Source organism: Oncorhynchus gorbuscha, linkage group LG16 (genome assembly GCF_021184085.1).
Source record: "Oncorhynchus gorbuscha isolate QuinsamMale2020 ecotype Even-year linkage group LG16, OgorEven_v1.0, whole genome shotgun sequence".
Classification (NCBI taxonomy): Eukaryota; Metazoa; Chordata; class Actinopteri; order Salmoniformes; family Salmonidae; genus Oncorhynchus; species Oncorhynchus gorbuscha.
In genome coordinates, this window is record NC_060188.1 from 75355164 (window position 1) to 75380780 (window position 25617).

General features: G+C 45.7%; 1 protein-coding gene across 1 annotated transcript in view; it reads left to right on the top strand.

The window, feature by feature from the left end:
• Positions 1–23327, top strand: part of LOC124000409 (leucine-rich repeat-containing protein 75B-like) — a 41276-nt gene extending 17949 nt beyond the window's left edge. Inside the window, exon 4 of the mRNA XM_046306751.1 lies at positions 21256–23327. Within this exon, the coding sequence (XP_046162707.1) occupies positions 21256–21859 (604 nt within the window). The 3' untranslated portion in view covers positions 21860–23327. The remainder of the gene's footprint in view (positions 1–21255) is intronic.
• The last annotated feature ends 2290 nt before the right edge of the window (positions 23328–25617 follow it).

Genomic DNA, 25617 nt, shown 5'->3' on the forward strand with positions numbered 1-25617 from the left:
ATTGCATAGCGGAGAAGGTACGGTGAGATTGGAAATGGTCGGTAATGTGTTTGTTAACTTGGCTATCGAAGACCTTAGAAAGGCAGGGTAGGATAGTGAGCACCATAATTCATTGGACAGTGACCATTTTTTGTTATTTGGGTTTTGTACTCTATCACTTTGAGTTTGAAAGGATACAATGACAATGAGTGAAGTGCAGACTTACAGCTTTAATTTAAGGGTATTTTCATACATATCGTATTAACCGTTTAGAAATGACACCACCTTTTGTGCATGGTCCCCCCATTTTAAGGTACTACAAGTATTTGTTGAATTGGCTTCACAGATGTGTGTCGTTAGGCAGGTGTATTCATTTGTGTCGTTAGTGAATGCAGGAGAGCTGTTGATGAATAGTATTGATTCTAGACTTTACTATTGCCTTTGGAGGTTGTTGTTGGGGTGTGACAACATGAGGAAGACAGCGGTGTCGATGCAAATGAAGCTGGCCGTCATAAGGCTCAGAAATGAAAAAATAAATAAATCAGGAACATTGCAAAAACCCTGAGCCCAAGTCAACAGTTTGGTTCATCATTAACAAGAAAAAAACAACCGGTGAACTAATTTATATCAAAAGACATGGTAGACTGAAGAAGACCACTGTAGTGGATGGCCGGAGAATACTCTCTATGGTGAAGAAAATCCCTGACAACAGCCCAACAGATCAAAAACACTCTCCTGGATGCAGTTGTAGATGTGTCAAAGTCTACCATACGTAGAAGACTACACCAGCAGGACTACAGAGGATACACTACAAGATGCAAACCACTGATAAGCCTGAAAAACAGAAAGGCCAGATTACAGTTTGCTAAAAAGCACCTAAAAGAGCCCCAAGAGTTCTGGAAAAAAAAGTATTGTGGACAGATGAGACAAAGATTAACATGTACCAGAGTGATGGATGGAGGAAAGTGTGGGGGGAAAAATACATGCCCATGATCCAAAGCATACCACCTCATCCGTGAAACATGGTGGAGGGGGTGTTATGGTTTGGGCATGTATGGCTGACAGTGGAATGGGCTTACTTGTCTTCATCGATGATGTGACTGCAGACAGAAGTAGAACAATTAATTCTGAAGTCTACAGAAATATGTTATCTGCTCAGATAAAAGTAAATGCCTCCAAACTCATTGGACGGCACTTCATCAAGCAACAAGGCAATGACCCTAAACATACTGCTAGAGCAACGAAGGGTTTTTGATGGCCTAAAAGTGGAAAATCACTGACTGGTCGAGTCAATCACTGGATCTGAATCCAATTGAACGTGCATTTTACATGCTGAAGGCAATAAGTCCCCGAAACAAGCAGGAACTGAAGATAGCTGCAGTACAGGCCTGGCAGAGCATCACCAGGCAAGATACCCAGCGTCTGGTGATGTCGATGCAAGCAGTCATTGTATGCAAAGGATATGCGACCAAATATTAACAATGATTGCTTTATTCTACATTATGTTAAACTGTCCAATGATATTTTGGGGGGAGGGACTATGTACAGAAGCTTCTATAATTTCTAAACGGTTCATCCGATATGTATGGAAATACCCTCAAGAAGATGCACTTCACCCTCATTTTCATTGTATCCTTTCAAACTGAAAGTGCAAGAGTACAGAACCAAAATAACAAAACAATGGTCACTGTCCAATGAATTATGGTGCTCACTGTAGGTCTGTAGCAGTTTAGGTCTAGAGTGTCTCCCCATTTGAAGAGGGGGATGATCGCGGCAGCTTTCCAATCTTTAGGAATCTCAGACGATACGAAAGAGAGGTTGAACAGGCTAGTAATAGGGGTTGCAACAATTTCGGCAGATAATTTTAGAAAGAGAGGGTCCAGATTGTCTAGCTCGGCTGATTTGTAGGTGTCCAGATTTTGCAGCTCTTAAAGAACATCAGCTATCTGAATTTGGGTGAAGCTAAGCTAGCCTTAGCTTTCTTAACTGCCTGTGTAAATTGGTTCCTGACATCCCTGAAGAGTTTCATATCACGGAGGCTATTCGATGCTAATGCAGTACGCCACAGGATGTTTTTGTACTGGAGAAGGGCTGTCAGGTCTGGAATGAACCAAGGGCTATATATGTTCCTGGTTCTACATTTTTTGAATGGGACATGCTTATTTAAGATGGTGAGGATTGCACTTTTAAAGAATAACCAGGCATCCTCTACTGACGAGATGAGGTCAATATCCTTCCAGGATACCCAGGCCAGGTCGATTAGAAAGGCCTGCTTGCTTAAGTGTTTTAGGGAGCGGTTGACAGTGATGAGGGGTGGTCATTTGACCACAGACCCATTACGGATGCAGGCAATGAGGCAGTGAGCGCTGAGATCTTGGTTGAAAACAGCAGTGTATTTGGAGGGCAAGTTGGTTAGGATGATATCTATGGGGGTGCCCGTGTTTACTGATTTGGGGTTGTACCTGGTAGGTTCATTGATAATTTGTGTGACATTGAGGGCATCAAGCTTAGATTGTAGGATGGCCGGGGTGTTAAGCATGTCCCAATTTAGGTCGCCTAGCAGCACGAGCTCTGAAGATAGATGGGGGGCAATCAATTCACATATGGTGTCCAGGGCACAGCTGGGGGCAGAGGGTGATCTATAGCAAGCGGCAATGGTGAGAGACTTGTTTCTGGAAAGGTGGATTTTAAAAAGTAAAAGCTTGAATTGTTTGTGTACAGACCTGGATAGTAAGACAGCACTGCAGGCTAACTCCGCCCCCTTTGGCAGTTCTATCTTGTCGGAAAATGTTATAGTTAGGGATGGAAATTTCAGGGGTTTTGGTGGTCTTCCTAAGCCAGGATTCAGACACGGCTATGACATCTAAGTTGGCAGAGTTTGGTAAAGCAGTGAATAAAACAAACTTAGGGAGGAGGCTTCTAATGTTAACATGCTTGAAACCAAGTCTTTTACGGTTACTGAAGTCAACAAATGAGAGCACCTGGAGAATAGGAGTGGAGCTAGGCACTGCATTGCCTGGAATAACATTTACATCACCAGAGGAACAGAGGAGGAGTAGGATAAGGGTACGGCTAAAGGCTATAAGAACTGGCCGTCTAGTACGTTCGGAAAAGAGAGTAAAAGGAGCAGGTTTCTGGACGTGATAGAATAGATTCAAGGCATAATGTACATACAAAGGTATGGTGGGATGTGAATACATTGGATGTAAACCTAGGCATTGATTGATGAGAGATTGTCTCTAGAAACATTTAAACCAGCTGATGTCATCACGTGTGGGAGGTGGAACTAAAGGGTTGGCTAAGGCATATTGCGCAGGGCTAGAGGCTCTACAGTGAAATAAGACAATAATCACTAACCAGAACGGCAATGGACAAGGCATATTGACATTAGGGAGGCATGCGTAGCCGAGTGTTCATAGGGGTCCAGTGAGTAGTTAGGCTGGCTGGAGACACGGCGATTCAGACAGCTAGCAGGCCGGGGCTAGCAAGCTAGCAGAAGGGCCATAGAGGGACGTCGCAACGGAGGAAGTCTGTTATAGCCTCCTCATGTGGATTAGTAAGGTTCCGTGTATCAAAGGGGTCCAGTCTAATTGGCAAAATAGGTATAGTGGCCCGAGAAATTGGCCGATGGATCTCTTCAGCTAAACAGTCCGATATCCTCTAGCAAATGGGCATTCAGGGGACGTCGCGACGGAGGGGCCTGTTGGAACAAAAACAACCCTCGGGCAGATTACGTCTGTAGTCCAGTCGTGATGGATAAGCAGGGCTTCGTGTAGTAAAGGGGGTCCAAGCCAATTGGCAAAATAGGTATAGTGGCGCAAAAAATTGTCCGATGTACCTATTCAGCTAACAGTCTGATATGCTCTACACAGCTAGCGGGCCGCGGCTAGCAGGCTAGCAGATGGCCATTCAGGGTACGTCATGACGTAGGAGCCAGTTGAATAACCCCCTTGGACAATTTACGTCGGTAGTCCAGTTGTGAAGGAGCTCCGTACCGGCAGTAAAAGGGGTCCGGGCCAATTGGAAAAATAGGTATTGTAGCCCCGGAGTGGCTGATGGACCTCTTCAGCTAGCCGTGGAGAACCTGGCCGAGGTTTCTCTGGACAACGTCTCCGTGCCACCTGTTATTCCAGAACCTAGGGTTAATAACCCACCTTGCTACTCCGGGCAGCCCACGGCTCCTTTCTCACGTGTGAAGTTAATGGGAGATGGGCCTAGCATGGGCTAGCTCCAGGCCAACTGGTGCTTGCTTTGGGACAGAGACGTTATCCGAGTGGCTACTCCTGGCTTGCAGCTAGATGGCTGCGATGATCCAGGTGAAAAGGCTCAGAGCTTGCGATAGGAATCCGGGGATATGGAGAGAAAATAGGTCTGGTATGCTCTGGTTTGAATCGTGTTGTGCAAACTGGCAAGAGTTTTCTGAGCTATAGGTTAGCTGATGACCGCTAGCAGTGGTTAGCTGACTAGTAGCTAGTTAGCGGGCTAGCTTCTGTTGGGGGATTCCAGTTCAGAAGTAAAGAAAAATACTTAAGAAAAAAAATCTCATCCACACCACATTGGGTGTGGCGTGTTGCAGGAGACTATTTTGAAGTTGAGGTTTAGAAAAATATAAAAAAGATATGCAAAGAAAAATATCTAAAATGATTTATACATGGGACACGATGAGACGAGGACAAAGACGTCTGACTGCTATGCCATCTTGGATTGACCTTGTCACAACACAGTTGATTGGCTCAAACACATTAAGTAAAGATATTCCACAAATTAAACATTGTTTTAAATAGCAGCCACTCTACTCATAGCCTCAACACTAACTACCAAGGCAGCATGCTCCTCTCTGTAAATCATCCATCTTCTCACAGCCTTTACCCTAACTACCCAGCCAGGCAGCCTCAGCCATACTGCACTGGAACACTGTCAACACCATTCCTATTCAAGTAAATTTCACGTCTTACTGAAAAAGTGCGTAAGAGTTTGCTGTGAATACTAGTAGCATTTAGGCCACAATTCATAACGGTTTCACTGATAATGGGTATTTGATCATTTGTTGTTTGATTCTTCCCCATCTAACCTCTCTGGTGTTCTCTCTGTTTCTCTCATGCTCCCTCTCTCTCAAGTTGGTCCCATCTTAAAATAATTTCTCACATTGATTGTGTTCTCTTGCTTCTCCCAGATGATTTTCTTTGTGTCGATTTTGTTCAACAGTTGCCTCAGCGAGAGCACAGAGCTGTTCAGCGGTCTGAGCTTGGGCTCTAGGGTAAATGAGAGAGAGAGACATATGTAAACAGGTTTCCCATGCCAATAAAGCCCTAAAATTGAGAGAAGGGGAAAGGGGGAGGGAGAGAGCGAGGGAGGGAGGGAAAGAGAGAGTGTGGGGGGGACTGCAGGGCTACCCATTAGAAGCCCTGTGTTTCATTAATTCCCCCTGCCTAGTCTTACATTAAATAGGTTACAGCTATAGGCATGTTCTCTCATTTATAGGAAAAAAGGAGTATTACTTGTACAATAGCATGCTTTCCAGTGACAGAAAGTCACTGCATTCATTTCAGAGCTCATGCATAAATGAAACCCAGACCTTGCTTTGTTACTTGTCAGCTCAGTCCTAGAACAGTGGAAAGGTGCAGAGCCATTTTGTCCTGTATTGTTCGGAATCATGTCCCAGGAGAGATCAAAATCTATTTCATTTGTCTACAATAGCATGTTATCTAGCTCAACAAAAACAAGAAGAAGCACTAACTGTAGCCAATCAAGGGCCATATTCAGCACATAGCATAAGACAACATTCCCCAGGTATAATTAAATCCACTCATGCATTGCACAGCACTTGTTTTGATCGCTGATCATTTTCCTGCACTGTAGGAAATGTAAACGTATAGTGTATGAGTTTTAAAAAGGCTTCAAGTTTATACAGTACTTTACACTGACATTTTAGACTTGATTTGCCCTAACAAAAAATGTATCAACCCCTACAAAAATGTCCATTAATTACAATCCACATTTCCTGTTGCTGCAGGATTATTTTCCTACTGTAGCAAACTGGCTCAAATTAAGATCCTACATCTGTAGCTGATGAGGGTCTGAAAGTTAGAAATTATGTCAATGGATGGTAGTTAAATTCTCTACTGACCAACTCAATTGGTCACGAAGTTATAACTATATACCTTTAATCACTTTATATGGTACTATACTCAGCGGGCGAGGGTCAATGGTTGTCCAAGCAGCCCAATAGAAAGCATTATCAACTTGAGGTGAATGGTGAAAGAGTATGATACTGGCTATATGTGCTTTATGACTGTTGGGCTGTTAGCAAGGGCCCGTAAGTAAGCATTTCGCAGTTAGTCTACGCCTGTTTGCGAAGCATCAATCAAATGCATTTATGAAGCCCTTTTTTTTTACATCGGCCAATGTCACAAAGTGCTGTACAAAACCCAGCCTAAAACCCCAAACAGCAAGCAATGCAGATGTAGAAGCACGGTGGCTAAGAAAAACTCCCTAGAAAGGCCAGAACCTAGGAAGAAACCTAGAGAGGAACCAGGCTCTGAGGGGTGGCAAGTCCTCTTCAGGCTGTGCCGGGTGGAGATCATAACAGAACATGGCCAAGATGTTCAAATGATCATAGATAACCAGCAGCGTCAGATCATAATAATCACAGTGGTTTTCGAGGGTGCAACAGGTCAGTTGGCTTTCCATAGCCGATCACTCAGAGTTAGAGAGAGCAGGTGTGGTAGAGAGAGAGTCCAAAACAGCAGGTTCAGGTCAAGGTAGCACATCCAGTGAACAGGTCAGAGTTCCAAGAATGTGACAAATAAAATTGGATTTGATTGAATATAATACCCACTCTGACCCCATCTGATATCTGACCCAGACCTGATATCTGACCCAGACTAGATGCAGGCTAGCAGTGGCATACCGCAGTTTCCAAACCATGGTTGACCAAATCCCTCACCAAAATGGCTGACCTTTCCAGTATTGTAATTCTTATTTCTAATTCAGAATTCTATGTGGCTACAGGGTCAGACGATTAGGTTACGTATAGTACTAATCATGCATTTGACAGGCTGTTTATCACTGGCACACGTTCAGTACATACACAGCTACGGTGTGACACACACACACACACACACACACACACACACACACACACACACACGGTAAAAAGTTTATCCAAGGCAGATGGAGCAGGTAGGCTTTCAGTCAACTCAGCACGTGTCAGGCCCTGTTTGGCTGACTGGCAATTACACACTGATCCAAATGTGTGAAACAGATACCTCCAAGGTTATGAGGGTGGTAGGCAGCCTAGCGGTTAGAGCGTTGGGCCAGTAACCAAAGAGGCGCCGGTTGGTATAACCGAGGCTACAAGGTGAAAAATCTGTTGATGTGTCCTTGAGCAAGGCACTTAACCCTAATTTTCTCCAGGGGCACCGTACTAGTATGGCTGACCCTATAGAACAACACATTTTGCTGCACCCATCTGTTGAATGTGACAATAAAACATATTTTCTTTTTCAATAAGCATGCAGTATTGTATACAACTTTGCATTGGTTAACTCCGGCAGTTTAGGTTAATTAGCTACCCTGCTCAAGAGCACAACAGTGTTCTGTCATGATATCACTACCACTACCTGTTGTATCACTACCATAGTTAAGTGACTCCAATAGACTTTGACTCTACACCAAAGTGGTTAATGATACTGAAGCACTTCTCCTTCATTCATTTACTTACATCACTCCTATGCCTGTTGCCCCAGTGTCTGCTGTTTGAATGTGTTTGGAATGGTCACGACAGCTCTGACTAATCTCTCCTGAACCTTTAATAACCTGAGAGAGATGTTCAAGGTGAGGGAAAGGAGCCAAATGAGTAAACACGTGGGAGGAAGATAGATATCGAAATGAAGAGTTCCTTTTGGCACAGAACTTTTAGAGCAGAGTGAAATGCTTACTCAGAATATGAACAGGACATTAAAGCGTGGAGCTGATTTAAGGAAATCTCAAATTGTAAGTACCTTATGTGAACATGGCCTCATATTGTCTATCCCCTAACCATTTGATTGAGTATAATTGCCTCCTCATATATATATTAAGTACAAGTAGTATAGGCTTTTTGTGTACTTTACTAAGGGATGCAAAGGGAGGGAATATTACTGGGAAAAAAAGTGTACCAGTAAACTACTATCATTTTATTATCTTTCAAGGATTTTATATCATCTATAACAATACATCTAGTGGCCCTTTTGAGTACTTTAGATTATCACAGGTGTCTGTAATAATCTCAAATCAAATGTTATTGGTCACATACACATGGTTAGCAGGTGTTATTGTGAGTGTAGCGAAATGCTTGTGCTTCTCGTTAGATATTGCTGCACTGTCGGAACAAGTAATCTAACAATTCCACAACAACTACCTAATACACTCAAATCTAAGTAAAGGAATGAAATAAGAATACATAAATATATGGATGAGCAATGACAGAGCAGAATTGGCAAGATGCAATAGATTATATAAAATATAGTATATACATATGAGAAGGGAAATGCAAGATATGTAAACATTAATAAAGTGGCATTATTCAAGTGACTAGTGATCCATTTATTAAAGTGGCCAATGATTTCAAGTCTGTATGTAGCCAGCAGCCTCTGTGTGTTAGGGATGGCTGGTTAACAGTCTAATGGCCTTGAGATGGAAGCTGTTTTTCAGTCTCTCGGACCCAGCTTGGATGCACCTGTACTGACCTCGCCTTCTGGATAGAAGTGGGGTGAACAGGCAGTGGCTCGGGTTGTTGATGATCTTTTTGGCCTTCCTGTGACATCGGGTGCTGTAGGTGTCCTGGAGGGCAGGAAGTGTGCCCCCGGTAATGCATTGGGGCAGATCGCACCACCCTCTGGAGAGCCTTGCGATTGCGGAGAGTGCAGTTGCCGTACCATGCAGTGATACAGGGCGGTAGGTAGCCTAGTGGTTAGAGCGTTGGACTAGTAGCCGAAAGGTTGCAAGATTGAATCCCTGAGCTGACAAGGTAAAAATCTGTCGTTCTGCCCCTGAACAAGGCAGTTTAACCCACTGTTCCTAGGCCGTCATTGAAAATAAGAATTTGTTCATAATTGATTTGCCTAGTTAAATAAAGAAAAATACAGCGACAGGATGCTTTCAATTGTGCATTTGTGAGGGTTTAAGGTGACAAGCCAAATTTCTTTAGCCTCTTGAGGTTGAAGAGGCTCTGTTGCACCTTCTTCACCACACTGTCTGTGTGGATGGTCCATTTCAGTTTGTCAGTGATGTGTACGCCAAGGAACTTGACGTTTCCACCTTCTCCACTGAAGTCCTGTCGATGTAGATGATAATGTGCACCCTCTGTTGTTTCCTGAAGTCCACAATCATCTCCTTTTTTTGTTGACGTGAGTGAGAGGTAGTTTTCCAGGCACCACACTCTGAGCCCTCACCTCCTCCCTGTAGGCTGTCTCATCATCGTTGGTAATCAAGCCTACTACTGTTGTGTCGTCTGCAAACGTGATAATTGAGTTGGCCACGCTGTTTGGCCACGCAGTCATGGGTGAACAGGGAGTATAGGAGGAGCTGAGCACGCACCCCTGTTGAGGATCAGGGGAGTGGAGGGGATGTTTCCTTTCTTCACCACCTGGTGGTGACCCGTCAAGATGGGGTTCAAACCCAGGGCCTCAAGCTTAATAATGAGCTTGGAGGGTACTATGGTGTTGAATGCTGAGCTTTAGTCAATAAACAGCATTCTTACATAGGTATTGCTCTTGCCCAGATGGGATAGGACAGTGTGCAGAGTGATGGTGATTGCATCATCTGTGGATCTATTGGGGCAGTAAGCAAATTGACCTGGGTCTGGGGTCTGATGCTGCCACAATGCAACCGCGCAGTGATGTTGCCATGTTTCCTCCAGACGTGACACTTGGCATTTAGGCTAAAGAGCTCAATCTTGGTTTTATCAGAATAGAGAATCTTGTTTCTGTGGCCACTGTGTTCTTGGGGGCTTTCAATGCTGCAGACATTTTTTGGGAACTCTTCCCCAGATCTGTGCCTCGACATAATCCTGTTTCGGAGCTCTACGGACAATTCCTTCGACCTCATGGCTTGGGTCGGGGCTGGTCAGGGAGGCCACAGTTCCACTGGACATGGTAGGGGGAATCATAGGGAGCGGATTAGTCTCTTCCTTATCGATTCAGCTGCGTTTCCAGTGGTGCTGGGGATTCCCTGGCTGGCCAGTCACAATCCCAGGATTTTGTGGAGACAGTGGGTTCTCCAGGGGTGGTCAGAAGAGTGTTCAGGTAGGTGTATGGGAGTTTCCATCAGTGCCATGTCGGTGGAGAGTCCAGACCAGGTTTCCACTGTGCGCATTCCCTCTGAGTATGCCGATTTGGCTATCGCCTTTTGTAAGAAGAGGGTGACTAAATTACCACCTCATCGACAGGGGGATTGTGTGATAAACCTCCAGGTAAACGCTGAGCTTCCCAGGAGTCACGTGTACCCATTGTCACAGGAGGAGACGTAGTATGTCACGGAATCTCTGGGACAGGGGTACATTCGGCCCTCCATTTCACCCGTCTCCTCGAGTTTCTTTTTTGTGAAGAAAAAGGAGGGAGGTCTGCGTCCGTGCATTGATTATCGAGGTCTCAATTCCATCACAGTGGGGTTTAGTTACCCACTACCTCTCATCGCTACGGCGGTGGAATCATTTTACGGAGTGTGGTTTTTCACTAAACTGGACCTAAGGAGCGCGTATAATCTGGGGCGTATTCGGGAGGGAGACGAGTGGAAAACCGCGTTTAGTACCACATTGGGCCATTATGAGTACCTCGTCATGCCGTATGGGTTAAACACGCGCCGCGCATGTGTCTCTGGTGCGCAAGGTTCTTGGTAGACTGCTGGAGCATGACCTATATGTCAAGGCTGAGAAGTGTGTGTTCTCCAAACGAGTCTTCTCCTTCCTGGATTATCGCATTTCCACCTCGGGGGTGGTGATGGAGTGTGACCGCGCTTAGGCCGTGCATAATTGGCCGACTCCAACCACGGTGAAGGAGGTGCAGTGGTTTTTAGGGTTTGCCAATTAATACTGGAGGTTTATCTGGGGTTTTGGCCAGGTAGCGGCCCCCATTACCTCACCGCTGAAGGGGGGGCGGTGCGTTTACGGTGGTCGGCAGAGTCTGACAGAGCCTTCAATCGGTTGAAGGTGCTGTTCACTGATGCTCCCGTGTTGGCGCACCCGGACCCCTCTTTAGTGTTCATTGTGGAGGTGGACGCTTCCGAGGCTGGGGTGGGTGCCGTGCTATCACAGCGCTCGGGTACGCCACCGAAACTCCGCCCCTGCGCTTTCTTTTCAAAGAAGCTCGGCCCGGCGGAGCGTAACTTTGATGTGGGGGACTGGGAGTTGTTAGCTGTGTTAAAGGCCCTGAAGGTGTGGAGACACTGGCTTGAGGGGGCTAAGCACCCTTTTCTCATCTGGACTGACCACCGGAATCTGGAGTGTATCCGGGCAGCTAAGAGACTGAATCCGCGTCAGGCAAGGTGGGCCATGTTCTTCACCCGATTTAGGTTCACCATCTCGTATAGACCAGATTCCCTGAACATGAAGGCTGATGCGCTGTCCCGTCTCTATGACACAGAGGATCGGCCCATCGACTCTACTCCCATCCTTCCAGCCTCTAGGCTCGTGGCATCGGTGGTATGGGAGGTGGACACGGACATTGAGCAGGCGTTACGGGTGGAACCTGCGCCTCCACAATGTCCAAAGGGTCACAAGTACGTGCCGCTTGGTGTTCCTGATCAATTTATTCGGTTTGCTCACACATTACCCTCTACGGGTCATCCTGGTGTGGCGAGGACAGTGCAGGGTCTTAGGGGGAAGTACTGGTAGCCCACCTTGGCTAGGGATGTGAGGTTCTTTGTCTCTTCCTGTTCGGTGTGCGCCCAGAGTAAGGCTCCTAGGCACCTTCCTAGAGGGAAGTTACAGCCCCTCCCCGTTCCACAACGGCCATGGTCTCACCTGTCAGTGGACGTCTGAGGGTCTCGGTCAGTTTGACCTCTGGTTATCACCCCGAGAGTAATGGGCAGGTGGAGAGAGTGAACCAGGCGTTGGGTATGTTTCTGCGGTCGTATTGCCAGGTCCGGCCAGGGGAGTGGTCAAGGTACGTCCCATGGGCGGAGTTGGCCCAGAACTCACTCCGCCACTCCTCCACGAACATGTCACCATTTCAATGTGTGTTGGGCTACCAGCCGGTCCTGGCGCCATGGCATCAGAGTCAGACCGAGGCTCCTGCGTTGGAGGAGTGGGTGCAGCACTCCAAGGAGACCTGGTGGGCCGTCCAGGAATCCCTTAAGCAAGCCGGTTGACGGCAGAAGAGAAGTGCTGACCGCCACCGCAGTGGGGGACAGCGTCTGGCTATCGACCCGAAACGTACCCCTCCACTTGCACTGCCGGAAGCTTAGGCCGCAGTGTGTGGGGCCCTTCAAAGTCCTGAGGAGGATAATCGAGGTGTGTTACAGATTACAACTCCCTTCCTATTACCGTATTAACCCCTCGTTTCATGTGTCTCCCCTCAGGCTGGTGGTAGCTGGTCCCCTGCAAGAAGGTGAGGTGCCGGAGGTCCCTCCGCCCCCTCTGGACATCGAGGGGTCCCCGGCGTTGGGGTCGGCAGCGAGGGTCCCTGCACTAGAGGCACCACCAAAGTGGGCCAAGCCAGAGGTGGAGCGGGTGGAGCGGGTGAGGTGGTCCTGCATCAGAGCCGCCACTGCAGAGAAATGCCCACCCAGACCCTCCCCTATAAGTTCAGGTTTTGCGGCCGGAGTCCGCACCTTGGGGGGGGGGGGTACTGTCACACCCTGACCTTAGAGAGCTGTTTATGTCTCTATTTTGGTTTGGTCAGGGTGTGATTTGGGTGGGCATTCTATGTTTATTTTTCTATGTTTTGGTATTTCTTTGTTTTGGCCGGGTATGGTTCTCAATCAGGGACAGCTGTCTATCATTGTCTTTGATTGGGAACCATACTTCGGTAGAATTTTCCCACCTGTGTTTTGTGGGTAGTTGTTTTCTGTTTAGTGTCCTGCAGCCGACAGGACTGTTTCGGTTTTGTTTCTCACTTTGTTATTTTGTTCTAGTGTTCAGTGTTAATAAAAATCATGAACATTACAACGCCGCGCTTTGGTCCGATCCTTCTTCATCAGACGACCGTTACAAGTAGTGTGGTGGAGATTGAAGGAGAGGAAGAGAAGGATTGAAGGGAAAGAAATACATCAATGGGACAGCTAAGGTCTTCACTAGACTAACCTAGAATTACTAGACTTGAAGGGAGAAAAAAAAATCAACTTCATGTTCTTAATCTCAAAACCCACCACAACAGCAACATAATGTATGTGAAAATGGAACATTTCTGTTTTGAAGAAAAAAAGATAAAGGAAGATAAGTGTTTACGATGACTGTGTGCATCGTGATTTTAACCAATAATGAATAGGCATTGCCTACTTATTGGTTGATGATGTCATCGGAAACACTTATCTTCCTCTATATTTTTGACTATAAAACATAGAACAACAGTATATTCCTGTTGGGGTGGTGCTGGAGATTATGAATATGAAGTTGAACATATTTGAAATGTCCCTTTAATATATATTTTTTAAATGCTTACACAAATGAACATGTTAACCAACATCCTGATTACAAATTCACATTAATGCTGATGTGTGCTGAAATAGGGAATAGGGGACGCCTTATATTCTTAATCCTCTGTGAGGTTGCATAAACAGAGCTCCTCTGGCTGAAACATGAGTTGACACGTTTTATCTGTGCTGTCGTGACTGTAGAGACGGATGCTGCCTCTCCCTGGAAATCTCGGGATTTGTGTCAGGTCTTGAAATGGATGTTACCATAACATAGCCTGTATGATCTCAACCAGTGGAGGCTGCTGTCGGGAGAACAGCTCATAATAATGGCTGGAATGGAGTAAATGGAATGGTATCATATGGTTTTCATATGTTTAATACCATTCCATTCACTCCATTTAACTCCATTCCATCCATTATTATGAGCTGTCCTTTCCTCAGCAGCCTCCACTGTTTTAAACAAATACTAAATCATAGGTGCTGGCCTCTCCCTATTTTACTTAATGGATTGTTTGTTCAGAGCATTATAAACTGAAATCTTTAGTTGTGTCTTTAGTTCTGACGTACAGTACCCATGAGACCACTAGAGAGACCTCTATGTTTTAGATGCACTATTGTAAAGTGACTGTTCTACTGGATGTCATAAGGTGAATGCACCAATTTGTAAGTCGCTCTGGATAAGAAATGACTTAAATTAAATGTAAATGTAGAGGGCCCTTTGGTCATTCGACTGTATGAAAGGGCTACAAAGCAGACTATTTCCCATGGGAAAACACTGGGGCCCCACAAGGGTACGTGCTCAGCCCCATCCTGTACTCCCTGTTCACCCATGACTGCGTGGCCATGCACGCCTCCAACTCATTCATCAAGGGGCGGCAGGGTAGGCTAGTGGTTAGAGCGTTGGACTAGTAACCGAAAGGTTGCAAGTTCGAATCCCCGAGCTGACAAGGTACAAATCTGTCGTTCTGCCCCTGAACAGGCAGTTAACCCACTGTTCCTAGGCCGTCATTGAAAATAAGAATTTGTTCTTAACTGACTTGCCTAGTAAAAAAAATGTTTTTTAAAGTTGCAGATGACACAATGAAAAGACAGCCTACAGGGAGGAGGTAAGGGCACTCGATGTGTGGTGTCAGGAAAACAACCTCTCACTCAACATCAACAAAACAAAGGAGTTGACTGTGGACTTCAGGAAATAGCAGAGGGAGCAGCCCCCTATCCACATCGACGGGACAGCAGTGGAGAAAGTGGAAAGTTTTAAGGTCCTTGGCGTACACATCACGGACAAACTGTACTGGCCCACCCACACAGAAAGTGTGGTGAAGAAGGCGCAACAGCGCTTCTTCAACCTCAGGAGACTGAAGAAGTTTGGCTTGTCACCTAAAACCCTCACAAACTTTTACAGATGCACAATTGAGAGCATTCTGTCGGGCTGTATCACCGCCTGGTACGGCAACTGCACCGCCCTCAACCGCAAGGCTCTCCAGAGGGTGGTGCGATCTGCACAACACATCAACAGGGGCAAACTACCTGCCCTCCAGGACACCTACAGCACCCGATGTCACAGGAAGGACAAAAATATAATCAAGGACAACAATCGTCTGAGCCACTGCCTGTTCACCCCACTACCATCCAGAAGGCAAGGTCAGTACAGGTGCATCAAAGCTGGGACCGAGAGATTGAAAAACAGCTTCTATCTCAAGGCTATCAGACTGTTAAACAGCCATCACTAACACAGAGAGGATGCTGTCTACATACAGACTCGAGTCATTGGCCACTTTAATAAATCGATCACTAGTCACTTTAAGTAATGGCATTTTAATAATGTTTACATATTTTATATTACTCATCACATATGTAAATATGGTATTTTATACCATCTATTGCATCTTGCCAATGCCGCTCGGTCATCTATCATCCATATATTTATATGTACATATTCTTATTCCATCCATTTAGATTTATGTGTATTAGGTAGTTGTTGTGGAATTGTTCGATTACTTGTTAGATATTACTGCACTGTTGAAACTAGAAGCACAAGCATTTCACTACACTCACATTAACATCTGCTAACCATGAGTATGTGACCATTACAATTATTTGATTTGAGTAAATTCTAGCTATGAAAAGCAATCAGCCTGAGCAGCTAACCCTACATTAACCCAGCCATTAGCTTTACACGAGGGAGTCCATTCTCATTTGGTTCCTGTGCTGCTGTATCAATTCCCTTCTGATGGAGTCGCAGATGAATTTCCCTCTCGTTTACTGTTAAATGAGACCTAATACAGGAGAATCTCAGTGTTCTTACGATGAATCTTGATTATTATGCAGAGAATCTGGCTGCCTTGGAAAGTATTTGTTTTGTTTGTGTTGTAGAAACTGCCTGTTCTTTGTTTTTTTGTGTTGTAGAAACTTCCAGTTCTTTGTTTTGTTTGTGTTGTAGAAACGGTCAGTTCTTTGTTTTGTTTGTGTTGTAGAAACTGCCAGTCCAAGTAGAATGATACTGCTGGCTATAAGCAAAGCAGGCACATTAAATTAGAACAAGACAGAACACTTTTTGTTGTTTCTGTTGTTTTCTTTTTTGATGGTAACAGGCAGAGGCTGTGGTGTGAGAAAGGTTGGTTGTGTCCGTGACTCTGAACCAACCAGACCCGTAGGCCTGTGGGTGGCATTCTGCCCATCTTTCTGGGAGGCAGTGGATTTGGAGGGCGGTCCAAGACCGTTTTTGCTGCTCAGCCTCATTAGAACAATATTACAGAGAATATCCCCCTACGCCACCCACACGCCCCGTCTCAGTCTAACTGAAACAGGCTCCTTCTTTCTTTCTTTTTCTTTCTTTATCTCTCCCTCTTTCGCTCTCTCACGTTCGCTTTTTCTCTTCTATGTACTGTCTCTCTCTCTCTCTCCGCCCACACAGTGAGGTGAGAAAGCAGCCAGCTCCAGCAGAAACTGGGAAATACTCACATCCTCTGAGCCCTCTATCTGCCAAGAAACAGAGCAACACAAAACAAAAGTTGATGCATGGCTCTGTTGGCTCAGGAGGTGTAGCCTTCATCTTACAGATATTGCACAAAACAAAAGCCCCAGAGCCACTCTGCTGAGGAGAGCTAAGGAGAGACAGATGGAGCTCCCTGGTGTTCAGAGGGAGAGTGAACGCACGACAAGTCAATGCCAATGAGGTTTATTACAATATAAAGGAGTGGCTGAGTACACCTTATAGTCATTCCAATGGGGAAATAAACTTGCCATTCTAATCCTTATGTTTTATTAGAGAGAAGAGGATAGCAAGATAAAAACAGACCTTACGACATGCAGAGCAAAATAACAAGAGAGCAGCACAGGCTGAAATGCAGAGGAAGGGAGAGTAGGATGGATGGGAATCGAGAGTAGGAAATAGAGAGAGAGAGTTGATTTATTGCCACCTCGATGAATCAATAAACTCACAACTCTGAGCTCCAGTTAGTCGCTGCTGCAGGTCTTTCCTTGGCTGCTCCGGAGCAGAAAGGCCGACAGATGTGAGGACCAGAGAGAAAAACCATTTATACTATGAGGCTCCTGCTCTCACACAGCCTAGGAGCAGAAGGTGCGAGGAGAGGGCGTTCAAACCCCCAGGCAAACAGGACTGTGATTAAGAGGAGAGGGAGGGAGCTCAGGCCAATGTGTGTGTAGTCTGGTACATCTTCCCATGAATGCTGTATATGTAAATCTCTCCATGCCCACTTGTCATTATCATTTCTTTTACAAACGTCCTCCTACTGCAATGTCCAGCGGTAGGCTAGAGGAGGGAGGTCAACCCTCACCCCAAAACCATAACATATATTTCCATGACATATCTAGCTAGAGTCCTGCGCTCCAGTGTCACTTCCACACGGTGCAGCTGCCTCATAGCTTTCTAATTCATATTTAATCAGACTGTGGCAGAGAGCAGGTTTTTGTTTTGTGCCTCTATTCTGCTTAGTCTCAGAGCCAGTGAAGTGTGTGACGATAGACAATGACAGTGTCAGAGGACCAGTAGCTCCACTCTTCTCAGTTTGAACTCTCCATACACTTTATCATCTGACGATTGATGTGATCCTTAAATGCCATATACTTTATTTGTCATTACAGCCTTTTTTTAAACAGATTTATCTTGTACGCTGAGATAGGGTTGAGTAAAACACATTGTCGGGAGTGCCAGTTAGATGCCTCTGCTCTGTGGAAAAGGGACAGCCAGCCTTTTTCTGTGGAGGGTGAAATTTTGGCCAGTTCTGAGAGAGGGAGAGAAATGCACACTAATACATGACACTCACCAAAAACACTTCTCAAAGCAATTCTCCTAGTTATCTACTTTCTGTTTTTATTGCCTGGCTGCAGTGGGACCTCGGATCCTCTGTCGTGTTGAACAACATCCATAGTCCCCCATAACAGGACTCTGTAGCTCAATGAACACAGGCTAATTAAAGGGATAATACACACTAGAAATTAAATGGGATGTGATACGTCATCATGATAAAGTTCTGGTCACTGCTAGTCGGAACTAGGAAACTCTAAAATGTTAGATTTGCTAACTGGTTGTTATACACATTCAATAAGTTAGCAAGTCGGATATTTCAGAGTTTCCTAGCACGTGAACACAGCATAACAAACTATCTAATTTCATAATGGTTTTATAACAATTACCTGCACTCCAGATACAGTGGAGCAAAAAAGTATTTAGTCAGCCACCAATTGTGCGAGTTCTCCCACTTAAAAAGATGAGAGGCCTGTCATTTTCATCATAGGTACACTTCAACTATGACAGACAAAATGAGAAAAAAAATCCAGAAAATCACATTGGAGGATTTTTAATGAATTTATTTGCAAATTATTTCCATGTCTACAACACATCCCACTATGACTTCACGACAAAGTATATATTTTGTTCAAATGTCCTCAAAGTGCCCAGTCAGATGAATAACTTTTCTTCCTTCAACTACCATGGACCATGGAGCAAAGCAGTTTTCTGCTCTCGTCTCCCTTCTTGCGGGCTCGCAGGGCCCTTGCACATTGCCATAGCAACCTGACACGCAGCTTTGAGCTAGATAGGCGATCTCTACAAGGTTGAACATGGGGAGATTCACAGGAGGTTGGTGGCACCTTAATTGGGGAGAACGGGCTCGTTCTAATGACTGGAGTGCAATTAGTGGAATGGTAACATTCCATATATACAGTGCCTTGCGAAAGTATTCGGCCCCCTTGAACTTTGCGACCTTTTTGCCACATTTCAGGCTTCAAACATAAAGATATAAAACGGTATTTTTTGTGAAGAATCAACAACAAGTGGGACACAATCATGAAGTGGAACGACATTTATTGGATATTTCAAACTTTTGTAACAAATCAAAACCTGAAAAATTGGCTGTGCAAAAGTATTCAACCCCCTTAAGTTAATACTTTGTAGCGCCACCTTTTGCTGCTATTACAGCTGTAAGTCGCTGGGGGTATGTCTCTATCAGTTTTGCACATCGAGAGACTGACATTTTTTCCCATTCCTCCTTGCAAAACAGCTCGACCTCAGTGAGGTTGGATGGAGAGCATTTGTGAACAGCAGTTTTCAGTTCTTTCCACAGATTCTCGATTGGATTCAGGTCTGGACTTTGACTTGGCCATTCTAACACCTGGATATGTTTATTTTTGAACCAATCCATTGTAGATTTTGCTTTATGTTTTGGATCATTGTCTTGTTGGAAGACAAATCTCAGTCTCAGTCTCAGGTCTTTTGCAGACTCCATCAGGTTTTCTTCCAGAATGGTCCTGTATTTGGCTCCATCCATCTTCCCATCAATTTTAACCATCTTCCCTGTCCCTGCTGAAGAAAAGCAGGCCCAAACCATGATGCTGCCACCACCATGTTTGACAGTGGGGATGGTGTGTTCAGGGTGATGACATAATGTTTTGTATTGTTGCCAAAAAGTTCCATTTTGGTTTCATCTGACCAGAGCACCTTCTTCCACATGTTTGGTGTGTCTCCCAGGTGGCTTGTGGCAAACTTTAAACAACACTTTTTTGTATATCTTTAAGAAATGGCTTTCTTCTTGCCACTCTTCCATAAAGGCCAGATTTGTGCAATATACGACTGATTGTTGTCCTATGGACAGAGACTCCCACCTGAGCTGTAGATCTCTGCAGTTCATCCAGAGTGACCATGGGCCTCTTGGCTGCATCTCTGATCAGCCTTCTCCTTGTATGAGCTGAAAGTTTAGAGGGACAGCCAGGTCTTGGTAGATTTGCAGTAGTCTGATACTCCTTCCATTTCAATATTGTCGCTCGCACAGTGCTCCTTGGGATGTTTAAAGCTTGGGAAATCTTTTTGTATCCAAATCCGGCTTTAAACTTCTTCACAACAGTATCTCGGACCTGCCTGGTTTGTTCCTTGTTCTTCATGATGCTCTCTGCGCTTTTAACAGACCTCTGAGACTATCACAGTGCAGGTGCATTTATACGGAGACTTGATTACACACAGGTGGATTGTATTTATCATCATTAGTCATTTAGGTCAACATTGGATCATTCAGAGATCCTCACTGAACTTCTGGAGAGATTTTGCTGCACTGAAAGTAAAGGGGCTGAATAATTTTGCACGCCCAATTTTTCAGTTTTTGATTTGTTAAAAAGTTTGAAATATCCAATAAATGTCGTTCCACTTCATGATTGTTTCCCACTTGTTGTTGATTCTTCACAAAAAAATACAGTTTTATATCTTTATGTTTGAAGCCTGAAATGTGGCAAAAGGTCGCAAAGTTCAAGGGGGCCGAATACTTTCGCAAGGCACTGTATATATATATCTAACACATGGTTTCCAGATGTTTGATGCCTTCCATTTGCACCATTATTTTGAGCCGTCCTCCCCGCAGCAGGCTCCTGTGGTGAGATTGTAACTCCTAAATTGATAGTGCAGGTTACAACTAGCTAACTACTTCACATGCTGATATTGACTTTGGTATTGTGTGTAGCTACAAGTAGAGGCTGCTGAGGGGAGGACACACATGGAAACCATTCCACTCATTCCGCTCCAGCCACTACAACGAGCCTGTCCTCCCCAATTAAGGTGCCACCAACCTCCTGTGGTAGCCATGTTTTCTAGCTAGCTACCTAGCCAGGCAGCCTTTCTAGAGAGAGCATTGCGTTGTGGATTTTGTGGTCAACTTGAGCTCTGCAGATTTGCACATACATTTTCACGTTGCTTCCTAATTTATTATTATTTGTGTTATTTAACAATGTAAATCAAATTAATTTGTGGTTTTGAGTCAATTATTCCTTTAAGTTAAGATGATTTGTCTTCACACGCTAGCTGCAGGGGTATTCAACTCTTAACCTATGAGGTCCGGCGCCTGCTGGTTTTCTGTTCTACCTGATAATTAATTGCACCCACCTGGTGTCCCAGGTCTAAATCAGTCCCTGATTAGAGGGGAACAATGTAAAAACGCAGTGGAGCTGGCTTCGTGATCCAGAGTTGAGTTTGAGGGTGCTAGAGGATACCTAAGTTCCAATATAGGATGCTTGGTCCCAGCTTGGTTATCACCTACACTAAATGGCTATTCTGTGCTCCAGAGTCTAGAGAACCAAAACAAAACTTGCAAAGAAGATGGGCGTTTCAATTCTATTCTCTGTGTAGTTTTTAACTGTCTCTGGTCTTTCCATTCACAGTCTTAAAACCACACTGAAGAAGAAACTGACCAACGACGTGGCCAACCTGTCTGGCATCCCTCTGTCTGGCCGAGACATCCACCGGGTGGCCTTCTACCTCCAGAGTAGCGGCAACTCTGTGTCGGCCGTGGACCTCAGCTTCACTGAGCTGCAGGACGAGAGCCTGCGTCTACTGCTGCCCTACCTGGGCTCCATGCCCAAGCTCACCACCCTGGCCATCAACGGCAACCGTCTGACGGTGGGCGTGCTGAAGGACCTGACGGAGGTGGTGAAGAACCCCCTGCAGTTCGCCAGCCTGGCATGGGTGGACTTGGGCAACAACGTGGACATCTTCACTGTGCCACAGCCCCTCCTAGTGGCCCTGCGTAGACGCTTCGGCCTCCGGAGCAGCCTGCCCACCATTCACGAGTATAGCGAGGTGCAGGTCTATAGTAGTTATACCCTGGAGACCTCTATTGAAGAACCCAGCCAGTATGAGGAGGAGGGAGGGGAGGAGGAGGAGGGAGAGGGAAAAGAGGAGGAAGATAAGCTGGAGCTAGAGGCATGGGGAGGTGGGGAGAAGTGTGTATCCACGATTGTGGCTCTAAACTACTGTGAGAGGTGATGAGCCAGCGTTGTAATTTGACAACCCTTTGTACCCTACTGTCCCCTCACCTTGACCTGAGCCCTGCCTCCCGTTTCAGCATGTGTCATCATCGCAGGAGAAGCTTGGGGTCACCAAATTCATAAACCACTCACGAGGAGAAAACCCTGTTTTGTGTTGTCTCTTTATATGTTCCCGATTGCAGAGAGAGTTCAAGACAGTTTTGCCAGAAAATGTACATTTGAGAAAAAACAGACTGTTCTTGTGTTGGTAAAGACATAGGTATTCTAGGCACTGCAGTGATATTTTTACTGTGTCCTCCTGCGTATGTCATTCTTTATGAGCAAAGCAATCCTACACAACAGGAATAATAAGACAGATTAGATTTCACCTGACTGTTTTGGCTTTCTAATGTCAAGTGCTTTTTTCTAATGAGGTACTTCCATGTAGCACATGCAGATTGGATGACACAGTGGGAGGGTTTGTTTCTATAAATATGCTGCTGTGTTTTATTGCACAACACACAACATTTACTAAACGCTGATTTCAAAACAGATGGTTTTAATTATACATCCACCAGATTCACATTTATCCAAAAATAGTTTTTATCTTCCAAGTAGAGCAGACCCGACTAGGCTGTGAACCTCTGAGTGAGCCTCAACTGGCAGGTTCTGGGTCAGGCTGCCCTTGCCCTGAGCTGGGTGCTGGGGAGAGGACACCCTGTCTGTCTGTCTGTCTGTCAGGGAGGGAGGGAGCTGGGGAGTGGACACCCAGCCTGTCTGTCTGTCTGGGAAGGAGTGAGCTGGGGAGTGGACACCCAGGCTGTCTGTCTGGGAAGGAGTGAGCTGGGGGGTGGACACCCAGGCTGTCTGTCTGTCTGGGAAGGAGTGAGCTAGGGAGTGGACACCCAGGCTGTCTGTCTGTCTGGGAAGGAGGGAGCTGGGGAGTGGACACCCAGGCTGTCTGTCTGGGAAGGAGTGAGCTGGGGAGTGGACACCCAGGCTGTCTGTGAGGGAGTGAGCTGGGGAGTGGACACCCAGGCTGTCTGTCTGTCTGGGAGGGAGTGAGCTGGGGAGTGGACACCCAGGCTGTCTGTCTGGGAAGGAGTGAGCTGGGGGGTGGACACCCAGGCTGTCTGTCTGGGAAGGAGTGAGCTGGGGAGTGGACACCCAGGCTGTCTGGGAAGGAGTGAGCTGGGGAGTGGACACCCAGGCTGTCTGGGAGGGAGTGAGCTGGGGAGTGGACACCCAGGCTGTCTGTCTGTCTGGGAGGGAGTGAGCTGGGGAGTGGACACCCAGGCTGTCTGGGAAGGAGTGAGCTGGGGAGTGGACACCCAGGCTGTCTGGGAAGGAGTGAGCTGGGGAGTGGACACCCAGGCTGTCTGGGAAGGAGTGAGCTGGGGAGTGGACACCCAGGCTGTCTGTCTGTCTGGGAAGGAGTGAGCTGGGGAGTGGACACCCAGGCTGTCTGGGAAGGAGTGAGCTGGGGAGTGGACACCCAGGCTGTCTGTCTGGGAAGGAGTGAGCTGGGGAGTGGACACCCAGGCTGTCTGGGAGGGAGTGAGCTGGGGAGTGGACACCCAGGCTGTCTGGGAGGGAAGGAGTGAGCTGGGGGGTGGACACCCAGGCTGTCTGTCTGTCTGGGAAGGAGTGAGCTGGGGAGTGGACACCCAGGCTGTCTGGGAAGGAGTGAGCTGGGGAGTGGACACCCAGGCTGTCTGTCTGGGAAGGAGTGAGCTGGGGGGTGGACACCCAGGCTGTCTGTCTGTCTGGGAAGGAGTGAGCTGGGGAGTGGACACCCAGGCTGTCTGTCTGGGAAGGAGTGAGCTGGGGAGTGGACACCCAGGCTGTCTGTCTGTCTGGGAAGGAGTGAGCTGGGGAGTGGACACCCAGGCTGTCTGTCTGTCTGGGAGGGAGTGTGTGTGGGCAGCTGATGAACTGACTGCTGTCTCTGTCAGGTTGTGTAAGAGGTGACAAGGCAGACAGATGGTGGGGAGAGGGGAAAAAAATATCCTAGCATAATATAATTATTTCTCGACTGCATCTTTCACCATGGGTTATATGAAAGATTCTAATTGTGAATCGTACCATAAAGAAATCAAAATGTACCCCTGTCTTTCAAATGAAAGGCAAAAATATTGAGATGTGGAATGAGATAATAAATTATCATCGGTACTGCTGTTTGCACATAATATGAAACTGAATTGCAAATGAGATGGTCAAAAGGAGCGTGTCACAGGTGTCTTTTTAGATATTTTGTTTAGTGTTCAACTTGAGCATTAGTTTGAATTGTTTTTTTAAGGTGACATGATGTTTACTGCAGCTCAACAATAGTCTGCAGAGAACGTTTTAAAAAATGATGATGAAATATGTTTTTGTGTGTGTACTAGTTTGTGCACTCATGTGGTTGTGTATGTGTTTCTGTGTGCCCAGGTGTGTGGCTGTGTGTGTTTGTAAGTGCTCTGGACATACCTGGTTTCCTCTAGAAGCCTATTGTTTGCACTTTAAATGCAAGAACAAGTCAATGACTGTTATCCAGTCACAAATCTCTCATTGATCCATTCTAGTGGATATTCAATCTTCATCCAAACCACCATAGTCATTACAATATGACTTCCAGCATACCGTATCTATTTGTTTCCCACCTCAGTTTACTCTACAGTAACAACCATGGTTTTCTCTGAAAATTATAGAATACTGTTAATATGACTTCTTGCTAACTGCAACAAAATAAATACATGTTACAATTATTTGGTTGTTGTTTGTTTTTTAACCATATTAACTGATGTTATTTCCCCCAAGACAAGGCCATAGGAGCTACTCACATTATTTTCATCAAGAATATCCCCCTCTATAGTTTGATAGCTTTCCAATACATCAGTTGGATTTTCTGCCAGGGTTTGTGTTTTGGGTGAGTGAAATGGACGTGAGGCCCAGCCCTGTATGGAGCTGCCAGTGTGAGAGTAATATCACCATGGTACTTGACTGTGACTGCTCTGCTTGGTAGTCACTTCCCTGGTCATAGGGGAAGTACCGTTGTGTCAGGCCATCCATCTTATGCTCTTATTAGGCCTGTAGAAGTCATGTTGGAGCTGTCAGGTAAGAGGGGATCCTGGGCCAATGTGTAGCTGGCGTTGATCCAGGCAGACTAGTGTAACATAAACCACGCTTAGCATTCCTTCTAATAGCATCTACAAGGCAAAGAGCTCATTCACAGGCTCATGCTATATGGTCTTATGACAAAAGCTCTGCTGCAGGGTACAGTAGATTATCACTTTCCCATGACCAATGTGGGTCTGCTGACGTAAAACACTAAGATGTTTTCATTCCTCTTAGAATCATTACACCAGTGTTACATTAGTGCATAGACCCTTATGTTATACTAGGGAAATAGTGTTTCCATAGCTAGGGCTGACAGTGAGGACTTGCGAAGAGCCGAATCAACAACATCTGCGTTATCAAAACAAGTGCATTGTGAGAAGGTGTTAAAGTTCACAGCTAACCATGGTTATGTATAGGCTCATTTATCCCCCTTCCTCTCCCCTGTAACTATTTCCAAGGTTGTTTCTGTAAATTAGAATGTGTTCTCAGTCAACTTACGTGGTAAAATAAGGGTAAAAATCGAATTTAAAAATTATGTAAATTCCAGCTGAAAAGCCGGTCGGCCAGAGCCAAGGACCAGTGAGACAGAGGTGCAGGCCCATGTAGATGGAAACAGAAAAGTCTGAGCTTCTGGCTAAAACAGGGTAAATCTTATTTTAAAATGTTGCCATTAGAGGT